This window comes from Neoarius graeffei, chromosome 7 (genome assembly GCF_027579695.1).
Source record: "Neoarius graeffei isolate fNeoGra1 chromosome 7, fNeoGra1.pri, whole genome shotgun sequence".
Lineage (NCBI taxonomy): Eukaryota > Metazoa > Chordata > Actinopteri > Siluriformes > Ariidae > Neoarius > Neoarius graeffei.
The window spans coordinates 73062038-73077060 of NC_083575.1; the positions used below are offsets into that span (position 1 = coordinate 73062038).

Here is a 15023-nt window from a genome sequence, read left to right on the forward strand (position 1 = left end):
TTATGTGTCTATTTTTGTCATGCTGGTCAGCACAGGTTCAGGGATGCTTGACTGTCTGCTGGTCCATAGAAGTGCAAGTACTGCCTCTCGAAAGTCTTGGTTAGTGCAGTAAATGATGGGGTTCAAACCACAGTCCAGATATGCCATTACTGTTGAAAGTGTTCTCAGCCACTTGGGAGATGGTGACAGATCCAGTCTCCCAAGACGAATCAGCTAAAATATGTTTATGAGACAGGACAAAATTTAGGATGTGTTAGATCACTAATAAATAATAGTTTTAAGTATACTGTTTGTTGCAGCCAGTCAACTTCTGCGGTTATGATTTCTGGATTCCAGTAGAAGGCATATCTTTTACAGTTATGCAAGGTCAGGTGGCTGTTGCTGACTTTAGATAAACTTGAATGGAAAGTCTGACATAAAATTAATCTCCGAGGGATTATAATATAGTAAGGTGTCTTCAGAATTAATAAAATATAGCTACAAATAAATGCTCAATCATTCTACAGTGTCAAACTCCAAAAAAAATTTTTATGTCAGCATATAAAGAAAGAGGGGCGGCACGGTGGCGTAGTGGTTAGCGCTGTCGCCTCACAGCAAGAAGGTCCTGGGTTCGAGCCCCGGGGCCGGCGAGGGCCTTTCTGTGTGGAGTTTGCATGTTCTCCCCGTGTCCGCATGGGTTTCCTCCGGGTGCTCCGGTTTCCCCCACAGTCCAAAGACATGCAGGTTAGGTTAACTGGTGACTCTAAGTTGACCGTAGGTGTGAATGTGAGTGTGAATGGTTGTCTGTGTCTATGTGTCAGCCCTGTGATGACCTGGCGACTTGTCCAGGGTGTACCCCGCCTTTCGCCCGGAGTCAGCTGGGATAGGCTCCAGCTTGCCTGTGACCCTGTAGAAGGATAAAGCGGCTAGAGATAATGAGATGAGATGAGATATAAAGAAAGAAGGTTCAAGGACTCTAAATGGTCCTTGAGTTTGTCCCTCTGAGGAACTCATAATAGTTCTATGTAGAATTTGACAACAAATGGTTTCTCTTTCAGAAAAGGTTACAAGTAAAACCCCTTTGCAAAACTAAAACTGTTTTTCACCCAAAGAACTGTTGAGGAACAGGTTTTTTTTTTTAACAGACTGTATATTTAACCATCTACAGTGTGCATAAATTCAACTATTCACTGTTAGAAATAGGGGTACAGTAGGAGCCCATTTCTGTCCCCCAAGGTACAATCGTGGCAGCACAGTGGTGTAGTGGTTAGCACTGTCGCCTCACGGCAAGAAGGTTCTGGGTTTGAATCCAGCGGCCAGTGGGGGCCTTTCTGTGTAGAGTTTGCATGTTCGCCTCGTGTCTACGTGGGTTTGCTCCGGTTTCCTCCACAGTCCAAAGACATGCAGTTAGGTTAACGTGGGGCGGCCTTGGGCTGAAGTGACAAACAAAGGTTTCTTCTTCAATGTACCCCCTAGGGCTCATTATTGGACCTCAAGGTAACTGTGGACCTTTTTAGGGCCAGAAAGGTACATATATGTTCCCAAGCAGTATATAAAGGATAAAAATAAGTACCTTAGAGGGTACTACCCCAGTGACAAGCTGCTGTACCTCTAAAGGTACAATAAGGTACTTTATTTTCTGAAAGTGTTGAGACCAATCCTTTGCCAGTTAATATGAAGGCCTGCTCACCTCTGACACAGTGAAAGGTGTATAGCAGAGCAGATATGTTCCCACCAACAGCGGCGTGACGGATGACAAATCTGTCTGCCTAGTACAGAATGGAGAAAGGAGAGTTTCAGAAACCTGTTTTCACTCTCAAAAAGGAAAACTCTGTAATCATCTCACATGACCTGCTGATAGACTGCATCAATCTACAGTCTGGGTCAGAAAGAAATCAGCCCCAGCTTCACTTCTTCATACCATTATGTGTTTTTTTTCACATTGTTGGTGGTGCTTAGTTCTACAACCATTCCAAATAATCCTTAAAACATTTTAATAGCAATTAATCTAATACGGATGCCAAACCAAATGAAATCTCATATTGAGGTCTTTTTTTCATCTTTGAAAGATGATCATCATGTTTACCATGATGCAGTTGTTTACATTTAGATTTTTTTAAACACAAAATCATGAGTGGTGATAATATTGTGTGCTAAATATTGCAATATATTGTTTTACTGGTGTGTGATTAGTGTCAGTACATCTTCTTGATAGAGACTACATTAATCATAACTAAAAGTATTCCCAAATCACAGTAAAAGTAAAGTAAGTAAAATACACTCACTGGTCACTTTATTAGGTACACCCATCCACCTGCTGTTTGATGCAGTTATCTAATCAGCCAATCCCTTGACAGCAGCACAATGCATAAAATCATGCAGATATAAATCAAGAGCTTCAGTTAATGTTCACTTCAAACATCAGAATGGGAAAAATTGTGATCTCTGTGACTTTCACCGTGGCCTGGGTGTTGGTACCAGATGGACTGGTTTGAGTATTTCAGAAATTGCTGATCTCCTGGGGTTTTCACACACAACAGTCTCTAGAGTTTGCGTAGACTGGTGTGAAAAACAAAAAACATTGAGTGAGCGACAGTTCCGTGGGTGGAAATGCCTTACTGATAAGAAAGGTCAGAGGAAAATGGCCAGATTGTTTCGAGCTGCCAGGAAGGATATAATAACTCACAGCAACTTCTTTACAACCAGAAGACCACATTGGGTTCCACTCCTGCCAGCCAAGAACAGGAATCTTCGAATCAAGAACAAGTTCCTATTAAAGTGGCCAGTGAGTGTATAACTAGCATAATTATTGTGTCTTCATTCATTCATTCATTCATTCATATCTCACCTGGCACAGTTCTTCCCATAGCCAGCCCATGTCAGTAAAGAGAAGGTGATAATGAGCAGCAAAGGTAAGAATATTGTGATGCTGAAAACACAGAGTACGTAGACCAGCATGTCGGAGTAACTGCTCTCCCAGAACACAGAACACAGCATCTCTGCAGAGTCAAACCTAACATCCAGAGGTTCAGCAACAACTTAAACAAAATGTGGAGAAATGGTTCCTTTTCTGAGCTGTGCTGAATATTTTCAACAATCATCTCACCTCACCCAATCATAGATCACTGGCACCATCCCAAACACGGCCCCAAACAACCAAGAAGCCAAACATGCTATGATTAGGATCACAGACAAGCATCTTCTAGTGGAGGCCAGGCCCATATACCGCTGGACACAGAGGAGTGCTGCCGTACAACACAGACAGAAGAAACAAAGTATGAATCAACTAATTAAAAAAAATAGGAATTTAATCATGATTGGTGTGAAGCAGCTCAGCAAAAAGCAAAGTTACTGTTACAACCCAGAAGTTGATTATTTTCCTGTAACATCATGTTTCAAAGTATTTTATATCATGGAGATTTGCCTACAATACCAATTTTGTATTTATTTTGTGAGGTGACAGTGCTAACCACTACACCACCATGCCACCCTGTCATTATGTAAAGCCATTTCTAATTCATTTTAATGACAGCAAGAAACAGACCTTTTATTTTGTAATGTCATGCGGGGCGGCACGGTGGTGTAGTGGTTAGCACTGTCGCCTCACAGCAAGAAGGTCCGGGTTCGAGCCCCGTGGGCGGCGAGGGCCTTTCTGTGTGGAATTTGCATGTTCTCCCCGTGTCCGCATGGGTTTCCTCCGGGTGCTCTGGTTTCCCCCACAGTCCAAAGACATGCAGGTTAGGTTAACTGGTGACTCTAAATTGACCGTGAGTGTGAATGGTTGTCTGTGTCTATGTGTCAGCCCTGTGATGACCTGGCGACTTGTCCAGGGTGTACCCCACCTTTTGCCCGTAGTCAGCTGGGATAGGCTCCAGCTTGCCTGCGACCCGGTAGAAGGATAAAGCGGCTAGGGATAATGAGATGAGATGTCATGTGGTTCACTTGATGGCTGCTGGGGTTGGGGTGAGGGAATGTGAAATTTACATTGTGCCTATAAGGGCCTGTTGAAGTCATTTTAAGGGTTTTAATTCTTACCTATGCTTCCGATGGACGATGTGATGAAGGTGTCCTTGAACAGGCTGACCACTTCACACCACGGTGACCTCTGACCTCCAGTCAAGACAGCCAGTAAGGAACCAGTCATCATGAGTATAGCACACCACAAATCAGAGAGTGTGAGACTGATGAATGGGAGCCAGTAGACACACTGAAATTGATCTCTACACTGTAGGACACAGGAGTAAAATACCAAGATATTCAAGAGTTATTTTTATTATGATGATGTTGAGCCATACAAATTGCTGCCAAAATTATGCATGAATTTTTTTTTTCATTTTATTAGTTAAGATAATATTAACTTTATTGATCAATTTTATTGAAATTCACATGCTAAAGCAGCTCCAAGGCAAAGTAAGAGACTGAATAATAAAAATTCAGAGCACAGTATACCGTGTCTGAAATCGCTCACTACTCACTATATAGTGGACGATATAATGAGTTTGCCATTTTGTAGTGCTGTCTGAATGTATAGTGAGAATTATTACACCCTATATAGTAGACCCCTAGTATTCCACAATGCACCATGAAAAGTAGTGTACAACCGATGGTTACTAACCAAGCAATATATACCATCATGCATTGCAGTTGCGCTGAAAGAAAAGCTGTAAAAGCTGTTTTATAAGGAGCGTTAAGTATTTTATATTGCGTATAGTAGTAGTTTGACGGGCACTAGACAAATTTGTAAGTTGTGACACGAAAATGGTAATAATATTGTAGTGTGTTGGGGTGAATGGACAGAGGAAGAAACACATTATAAACGGACATTCAAGTACAATTAAAAATAGTAAAAGAATAGAAAATAAGCTTAAATAGAATAAGACATAAAATACAAGAATAAAGTTACAGTGCAAAGTGAGAAATTAATCAAAAGCCTCAAATTTGATTTAATAAAAGGCAGCGGCAAAGAAGAAAGTATTCAGCCTTGATTTTAAAGAACTGAAAGGTGCAACAGACACAAAGTACTTTGTATTTATTAATGTGGGAAGTATGCTCAGTATAATATGGATTTATTATTATTTTGAAAACCCACCAGCCAACTGATCTGGCACATTTTAATTGTGTGACAATAAGGACGTAAATAATGGTGTGTCAGAGTAGTGTCAGGTGGTGTTTTTTCATTTTACCAATGAGCTCACTATATAGTCCTCTATATAGAATTCCCTAGATAGTGAGTAGGGAGTAGTGAATGAGTGAGTGATTTCGGACACAGGGATATACACAACATACAAAATATCTATACGAAAGTATTGCACAGGAACAAGTGAATTGAATGATTGCAGAAAAAACCTGATAGAATCTTATTGCACAGAGGTGAAGACATAAGATAAATATGATAAATAAATGGCAAAATGATAATTCTCACTTTAGTATCTGGTGTAATCAAAGTTTGCTTGTAGCAGAGTAACGTTTTTTTTTTTAGTTGTTCAGCTTGATTGTGGCCCATGGAATGTCATCTCTCTCTCTCTCTCTCTCTCTAAAAATGATCAATGTGTGACATCTTTCGTAATTTGCATGCCATTGAAGAACAAAACCCTTTGAAATGCCAGTCATTGTGCACAGATCCTTGAGACATGGGGCCATGTTTTGTCATGCTGAAAAGGTAAAGTGATGGCCGTGGGTTAATGAGCCTCAGGATTTCATCACGGCATTCAAATTTTCATTCAGTGCGTTTACGGTACATGCACATCCAAATCGAGCTACTGTCAGTAATCGAGCTAAGGGTCCCAGCAGGGGTGCCAGAGAAATCCAATACTACATGCACACAAGGAAATCGAGCTATTGTGTGAGGTACATTGTGCACCTGAGCCACAGGTGGTGCTACACGCCCCATCATGTTGGTACACTTCCGGTTGTTGTCATGAAGAGCTATTCAAGAGTATAAACAAAGTTATCAGTTCCGTGTTCTGCTCGCCATTTCCTCTTCTTCGTTCGTTTGTTCTCCTTGTTCCTCCTGACCTCTTCTCCTGCTCGCTACTACTACTGTTGTCATGCCGACTGAGGCTGTTGTGTTTCCCGCTTGTGGTCTCGTCACTCGTCACTTCCGGAAGGGGCAGTGCTGAAGTAAGTAGCTCGACTACGTAGCTCGATAGAGTTTACATGCACTAAGTAGCTCGGCTACAATCGCATAATCTAGGTCACGTAGCTCGATTACGAGAAATCCAGTTCGGTTCGATTTCAGCCAAGCTAAGGTGTTTCCATGGCATTTAGAACTTCGATTTCAGTCGAGCTACGGCAGAAATTCGATTTTCTCTATGTGCATGTAAACGCACTGACTGATATAGAAATGACATGCATGCCCATGCTGAAATATCACCTCCACCACCACAGACCACAATGCTGACAAAACTGTCATCAACTCACACATATGCAGGACTTGATGTTAACTTTTAAACCCACTTGCCCTGGGGGAACTCTCTTTTTTTTTTTTTAGGAAAACCATAGAATAGTTGTGAATTGCAACATAAAATGAAGATCACACATTGAGCTGAAGTTTGGTTATTGATTAAGTTTATTATTAAGTTTGGTTATTGGTTACTTTTTACTTGTAACAGACAATAACAATTTTATCCAAAATAGTTTTTCCTGCCTTAATTGATTTATTCCCGTTTCACATGCACGCAGCTGTTGTAAAGTTCAGTGTGTTTGTGTAGAACTCTCTCAGACTGTAGGTTCATTACTCGATAATGTAGAAATCATAAAATAGAAATCTAACAAAGTATGTATGAAGAAAACAATAGGGTGCCAAGACTTTTGAACAGTACTGTGTTTGAGAATATTTATATCTTTTTTTTGTTATCATCCACCTCTAGGTTTAAAAAAAAACACGCTGTGTCATGACAGAAAGGATTATGTTTGAGTTTTAAATTATTGTTTAGTGTGTACGTTATGAGTGTTATATACAGACCTGGCAACCTTTAACTGAATCAGTGCAGCCGGTCTGTCGTGACGCAGTGCGTTTTTTTTTTAAACCTAGAGGTGGATTTTATATATATATATATATATATATATATATATATATATATATATATATATATATATATAAACAATATTTTGCACAGGACTCCTCTGATAACAGAAACAAAGCTCCAGCTCTCTCTGCTCTTAATCTGTTCTGTTCTTTCAGGATTTATCGTGCATGTTGCTCCTTGTTGAGTTTTTTATGCCCATGGTAAAATTTTTTCCTCGCGCTGAGGTACAGCGGTGTAGAGGCACGTCCTCCAGGTGGTGGATGGAGGAAAACCCTCGTTAGCGGGGGTCACACCGGATAACACGGAATAAGGTGCCGTGAACCAAACGTACCTAGAAGAAGGAAACTGATTCCAAACTGGGTTAGGCAGAGCCTGCAAAGCCTTTTCAGGCAAATCTGTCTAGGAGAAGGAAAACTTCGAAATTAAACCACAATGGTAGAAGGGCTTGGGATCCCACTACCACTTTGGATCCTGAAGAGCAGTGGAACATCATATTGACCCAATGTGCGAGGAACTTGAGGAAGAAAGCAAAAGTGGTAATACCAGGAAAATGTTCCAAAGTCTTAAGCGATTGACAAAGAAATTTTCACCAAGACTCAATGTGATAAGGAACAAAGATGGCGTGATTCTTACAAATCCTGAAGATATTGCAAATAGATGGAAAGAATACTGTGAAGACCTTTATAAAGACAAAGAAATCAATTGAACAATACTAGCCGAGGAACATGAACCGCCACCGTTAAAAAGTGAAGTTGCTAGAGCTATATCTTGATTGACTAGTAGAAAGGCACCAGGATCAGACGAAGTGCCAGCAGATTTATTTCAAAAGAAGGCGAACCTGTGCTTAACAGGATGCATATGGTAGACTGATAACATCAATATGGGAGACAGGTAAATGGCCAGAAGAATGGACTGAAACAACATTCGTGACTATTCCAAAAAAAGGAGATCTTGCTGAATGCACAAACTATAGGACAATAGCTTTAGTTTTGCATGCCAGTAAAATTACATTGAAGATAGTGTTGGATCGCATCCAGGCAAAGACAGAAACAGAACTCGCACAGGAACAAGCCGGTTTTAGGCCAGGAAGAGGAACGAGAGACCAAATAACAAATCTAAATCTCATTATGAATAAGGCAAGAGAGTTCCAGCAACCGTTGTACTTGTGCTTTGTAGAGTTTTAAAAAGCATTTGATTCTATACATCATGACAAACTTTGGTTTACCATGCTAAATATGGGGTACTCAGCACAACTAGTTCAACTACTTTCAAATTTATACAAGAATCAGAGAGCAAGGGTACGAGTCGCAGGGACAGTATCGAAATGGTTTCGAATACTTAAAGGAGTGAGGCAAGGATGTGTGCTTTCGCCATACCTGTTCAACATAGTGGCAGAAATGGTAATGAGGGATGTGTTAGATGGATTCGAAGGTGGATTCCAAATAGGGGGAAGACGAATATGTAACTTAAGATACGCAGATGATGATATATTAATAGCAACATCAGAAAAAGAACTACAAGAATTGTTGGACAGATTAATTAACCCAGGAAAGGAGTATGGTTTACAAATTAATACCAGCAAAACCAAGCTTATGAGACTTAATGGTAAAAATATTGATGTGGTAACTGAGGGGTCAACATTGGAGCAGGTGTCTGAATTTACATACCTTGGCTTCAGAATTAAAGAAGATGGAGACTGTTACAAAGAAGTAACGACACGTTTGGGACTTGGAGCAGCAGTAAATACTATATGGAAGAATAGAGGGATTAGCATAGCAACAAAATACAGACTGGTAAAGGCACTTGTCTGGCGGTTGGCAACATATGGTTGTGAAGCTTGGGTAACCAGGAAGAATGAAGAGAAGAGAATTGATGTGTTCAAAATGAGGTGCCTGAGAAGAATGATGAGAATACCATGGACAGCGAAGAAAACAAATGAAAATGTTTTACAAGAGGCTAAAGTCGATCGTCAACTGCTGGAAATGGTTAAAAGAAGGAAACTAAGTTACTACGGTCATGTCTCAAGATAGTCGGAGTCATTAGAGAAGGACATTATATTCAGCCTCCTAAATGGAAAAAGAAAAAGAGGAAGACCAAGAAGAAGATGAATGGATGACATCATCACGTGGACAGCGCTGTTGGCGCCAGATGCATATAGAGCGATGAAAAATAGAACAGCTTGGAAGCAAATCGTGGACACTGCAGCCCACCATCAGAACGATGATATGGGCGAATGATGATGATAGATATTTTTAATACATGTACATATACAAATTTTACTATGGGTATTTCATACATGTTATAAACTTATATCTTCATATATCTAGAGGATGTATGTATGTGATAATAATATACAGTGCCTTGCAAAAGTATTCATCCCCCTTGGTGTTTGTGCTGTTTTGTTGCATTACAAGCTGGAATTAAAATGGATTTTTGGGGGGTTAGCACCATTTGATTTACACAACATGCCTACCACTTTAAAGGTGCACATTGTTTTTTTTATTGTGACACAAACAATAATTAAGATGAAAAAACAGAAATCTGGAGTGCATAAGTATTCACCCCCCCCCCCCCAAGTCAATATTTTATAGAGCCTTTTGCTACAATTACAGCTGCAAGTCTCTTGGGGTATGTCTCTATTAGCTTAGCACATCTAGCCATTGGGATTTTTGCCAGTGAATCTGGCAAAATCACCCTATAGGTATCACCCTATAGGTAACATATATGGCAATATCATTCTTGATATAGGGCCATATATGTCAAATATTACATTTCCATATGGGAAAACCGTGACATAAATCTCTATATTGTATGTCACTCTTGAGGAAATTGATGAAGTGTTTTGATAAATTTGGGTACTTTTTGTTTGTAAATGTGTCCATATAATAAAAAAGAAAAATCACACATTGGCTTGAAGATCTCATCTCATTATCTCTAGCCGCTTTATCCTGTTCTACAGGGTCGCAGGCAAGCTGGAGCCTATCCCAGCTGACTACGGGCGAAAGGCGGGGTACACCCTGGACAAGTCGCCAGGTCATTACAGGGCTGACACATAGACACAGACAACCATTCACACTCACACCTACGGTCAATTTAGAGTCACCAGTTAACCTAAACTGCATGTCTTTGGACTGTGGGGGAAACCAGAGCACCCGGAGGAAACCCATGCGGACACGGGGAGAACATGCAAACTCCGCACAGAAAGGCCCTCGCCGGCCACGAACCCAGACCTTCTTGCTGTGAGGCGACAACGCTAACCACTACACCACCGTGCTGCCCTGGCTTGAAGATATGAAGTTTATCTTCTCGTGTTGAAAAGTATATCACTTGTTGTCTTCACTCACTCATGATATATCCATTCACCACTCAAAGATAAACTTAATATCTTTGCGTCATCATGTAATATCCTCTATTTACTATACCCTCAAGACAAAACTGCCCCAACTCCTTCAAGTTAGATGGGTTGCGTTGGTGTACATCAATCTTCAAGTTATGCCACAGATTCTCAATTGGATTGAGGTCTGTGCTTTGATTAGGCCATTCCAAAACATTTAAATGTTTCCCTTTAAACCACTCCAGTGTAGCTTTAGCAGTATGTTTAGGGTCATTGTCCTGCTGGAACGTGAACCTTCGTCCCAGTCTCAAACCTCTGGCTGACTCAAACAGGTTTTCCTCCAGAATTGCCCTGTTTTTAGTGCCATCCATCTTTCCTTCAGTCCTGACCAGCTTTCCTGTCCCTGCAGATGAAAAACATCCCCACAGCATGATGCTGCCACCACCATGCTTCGTTGTAGGGATGGTGTTCTCAGGGTGTTGGGTTTGTGCTACACATAGCATTTCCCATGATGGCTAAAAAGTTCCATTTTTGTCTCATTTGACCAGAGAATCTTCTTCTATGTGTTTGGGGAGTCTGCCACATCACGGGCGCAGATAGAGGGGGGGACGGGGGGGATTCGTCCCACCCAGATTTAAATTCACCTCGTTCAGTCCCCCCCACTTATAGGGAGGAAAAAACGTCTATGCTGTCTTTCTTTGCATAAGGCAAACCTCATGGAAAAATCAAAAGACTAATTACCATTCGGTTTATTGAGGTGCACAGCAGTACATACATAGTTGCAACTGCGCAGACTGCACAGGTTGCGAGCTCGAGCTTGGTTGCTATGGTTATCCACAACAAGTTTGACAGGCATATCGGGGACAGCTCCTAGTTCAGGACCCCAACACGGCATGATGAAGGGTGCCAAAAGGCAGAAAACGATTGCATCGTTTTTTCAAAAAAAAACAAACGACTGTAAGTAAACTGTGCCTTACTTTATCATATCACCTTGCAATTTTTTGATAGTCTGTTCAAAGTAATGTCGTAGTGAAAGTAAAATCGTACGGAGTAGAGATGCCTTTCTGGTAGCCTCCTTCTTTTGGTGGTAGCCTGTAGATACAGTGCTCAATCTGGCGTTCCCTGCCATAATTTCAGCGAGCATATTGTTTCATAAGGAAACTTTGTGAAGATTTGTTGACTGACTGCCGCTCACGCAACACACAGGCATAGTTAGAAAGTCAGGATGCACTGGTTTACACTTTACACACACACACGTAGCCCAGCCTCTCGCTATGTTGAACAGTTGGAACTTAGCGGTTTTAAAACTAGTTTTGCAGTTTTGCAATTTCTGTGCGTGATGATAATGTGTAAACTTTGGATTTCCATAGGCTATGTTAAAATGTTATCATTGTCCTGGCCTGCAGGTAGTTCCTGGTGATGGCAGTGAGGGAGGTGAAATAACATGTATACACACTACCGTTCAAAAGTTTGGGGTCACCCAGACAATTGTGTGTTTTCCATGAAAAGTCACACTTTTATTTACCACCATAAGTTGTAAAATGAATAGAAAATATAGTCAAGACATTTTTCTGGCCATTTTGAGCATTTAATCGACCCCACAAATGTGATGCTCCAGAAACTCAATCTGCTCAAAGGAAGGTCAGTTTTATAGCTTCTCTAAAGAGCTAAACTGTTTTCAGCTGTGCTAACATGATTGTACAAGGGTTTTCTAATCATCCATTAGCCTTCTGAGGCAATGAGCAAACACATTGTACCATTAGAACACTGGAGTGATAGTTGCTGGAAATGGGCCTCTATACACCTATGGAGATATTGCACCAAAAACCAGACATTTGCAGCTAGAATAGTCATTTACCACATTAGCAATGTATAGAGTGTATTTCTGATTAGTTTAAAGTGATCTTCATTGAAAAGAACAGTGCTTTTCTTTCAAAAATAAGGACATTTCAAAGTGACCCCAAACTTTTGAACGGTAGTGTGTATATATATATATATATATATACACACACACACTATATATATATATATATATATATATATATATATATATATATATATATATATATATACAAAATGGAATCATTTGCTGACAGCTCAGTCCCCCCCAGTTCAAAAATCCTATCTACGCCCCTGTGTCACATGCTGTTGGGCAAACTCAAAATGTGACTTTTTAAGCAATTACTTTTTTCTGGCCACTCTTCTAGCCCCACTCTGTGGAGTGTATGGCTTAAAGTGGTCCTATGGACAGATACTCCCATCTCCGCTGTGGATCTTTGCAGCTCCCTCAGCCATTGGTGTCTTTGTTGCATCTCTGATTAATGCCCTCCTTGCCTGGTCTGTGAGTTTTGGTGGGCAGCCTTCTCTTGTCAGGTTTGTAGTGGTGCCATATTCTTTCCATTTTGCTATAATGGATTTAATGGTGCTCCCTGGGATATTCAAAGTTTAGGATATTTTTATGACCCAATCCTGATCTATACTTCTCTACAACTTTGTCTCTGACCTTTTGGAGTGCTCCTTGGTTTTCATGCTGCTTGTTTAGTAGTGTAGCAGAGTCAGGGTCCTTCCAGAACAGGTTGATTTATACAGACATCATGTGACACTTCGATTGCACACAGGTGGATCTTAATCAACTAATTATGTGACTTATGAAGTGAATTGGTTGGACCAGCTCTTATTTAGGGGTTTCATACGAAAGGGGGTGAATACTTATGCACTCCAGATTTCTGTTTTTTCATCTTAATTATTGTTTATGCCACAATAAAACAACAATTTTCACCTTTAAAGTGGTAGGCATGTTGTGTAAATCAAATGGTGCTCACTCTCCAAAAAATCCATTTAAATTCCAGCTTGTAATGCAACAAAACACCAAGGGAGATGAATACTTTTGCAAGGCACTCTATCACCCTATACTGTATGATATCATTCTTGATATAGCGCCATATATGTCATATATTACATTTCCGTATGGGAAAGCCATTACATAAATCTCTATATGTCACTCTTGATGAAATCAATGAAGTGTTTTGATAAATTGGGTACTTTTTGTTTCTAAATGTGTCTATATCATAAAAAGAAAATCACACATTAGCTTGAAGATGTGAAGTTTATGCTTGTTCACTTCATTCACTCGTGATCTATCCATTCACCACTCGAAGATAAACTTAATATCTTTGCGTCATCATGTAATATCCTCTATTTACTATACCCTCTTGCCACAGCATTAGTTTCTCAGCTTGTCACATATTCTGGCCTTCGGGCTTCACTTTTTGTGTGGAGACATGGGACACTGAGGGGAGACATGGGACAAAAATAACATACCTAGGCCTACATGTTTAATTTTTATTTATTTTCGGTAACATATGAACTGTATGAACACACAATGCTGGTACAGCGATAGAAAAATGTCAGTTTAGCCAAAACCAAAAGACAAAGGAGTTCCATTCTCAAGAAGGAATGAAACAAGTTTAATCCTCATGCAAGGACATGACCACATTTGTAACTAAAATTTTTAAACAATTTTATATTTGTAAACCACAAGAAAAAAACCTGTAACATGAAGTGTCCCAACTCTCCCCATCTGGCCATTTTGAAAAAAAAGATTCTTAAATTGTTTTTCTATTTAAATAAATCAAAAATGCATATGGTAACTCGAGGCTACATACTTTAATTCCTAACAAATACAAAATTCACCAGTGTACATTACACCATAGAATGGAGGTGGACGGAAGTAGAAAATACAAGTTTTTGTTGATATTGAACTGCACAAACCTTACTGCAGTGTCCAGCTTTGTGGATCCAGCGGAAGTAGGTTACTCTAAGGGGCAACATCTAACTTCTGATGCAATCTAAAACCTGATTGGTAGAAATTAATTTACGCAAATACAAACTATCCCAAGTCTCCCTGCTCTCCAATACACAGTGTGCAAAGATTGGACTGTAATACATAATAATGAGAATTGTCCATGATGACTCCCAAATCACTCTTAAAGCAAGAAGCATTTCTCTCATAAATTCATCATTTTTCTCACCACCATTTTAACAATCAGGGCCAGACCATTTCCAAGAATTCCCAGCACCATCTCAATGCTCAGAATGACCACGATCACAGATTTCTCCACCCTGGACCATGGCTCCTCCACAAATTCTGTTCTGTTAGTTGTAATATTCACTAGAACAGAGAACAAAAATTGGCATTAAATTGTTGTGTTGCTTTTATTTCTTAGTTTCTTTTGTTATTTAATTATTTAGGCGATGGTTTATACTATAGTGACAAAGACATGAAGATGGCACAACAATCCAAAAAAATATAAAAAAAATTCAACAGAAAGGTTTAAGGGCAGCTCAAAGAAAGTCCTCCAATCAGGCTACATACCTGATTTGATTATATCACTTTTTGCCATCTGGAGTTTAAACAGATCTGAAAATGTAAAAAAAAAAAAGATATAACTTTCTAAGCTGGTAAAGATAGAAGACAGACAGAGTTTTATATTTGGATGTGCTAGAAATTTAAGCAGTCTGCTGCTCTATTTGTATAATAATATAATTATTATTCTGTGAGTAGAGGCTACAGTTAAAGAAATCCTGAAAGTTGGATTTGGGGGCATTTGGGTTATTCATTCAATGTTATTTACAGTCCTGTGCAAAAGTCTTAGGCACCCTATTTTTTTTTCATACAAACT

At 39.8% G+C, this 15023-nt stretch overlaps 1 protein-coding gene across 1 annotated transcript; it reads right to left on the reverse strand.

The window, feature by feature from the left end:
• Positions 1 to 14744, reverse strand: si:dkey-9i23.8 (beta-3 adrenergic receptor). The gene is made up of 7 exons (XM_060925004.1): positions 14717 to 14744; positions 14373 to 14512; positions 4015 to 4204; positions 3086 to 3224; positions 2828 to 2992; positions 1670 to 1748; positions 1 to 213 (listed from the first exon to the last, which is right to left on the reverse strand). Exons 1-7 carry the CDS (start codon positions 14742 to 14744, stop codon positions 1 to 3), a joined length of 954 nt encoding a protein of 317 aa, XP_060780987.1.
• Positions 14745 to 15023: the final 279 nt, after the last annotated feature.

Bases quoted from the DNA above. Each gene is read 5' to 3' on its own strand.
- si:dkey-9i23.8 (XM_060925004.1), bottom strand. From the start codon at position 14,744: ATGGCAAAAAGTGATATAATCAAATCAG. The intron at 3,225-4,014 runs GTAAGAATTAAA...GTTGTACGGCAG, and splicing joins ATCGTCCATCGGAAGCATAG to CACTCCTCTGTGTCCAGCGG. The intron at 1,749-2,827 runs GTGAGATATGAA...ATTCTGTACTAG, and splicing joins TATGGGAAGAACTGTGCCAG to GCAGACAGATTTGTCATCCG.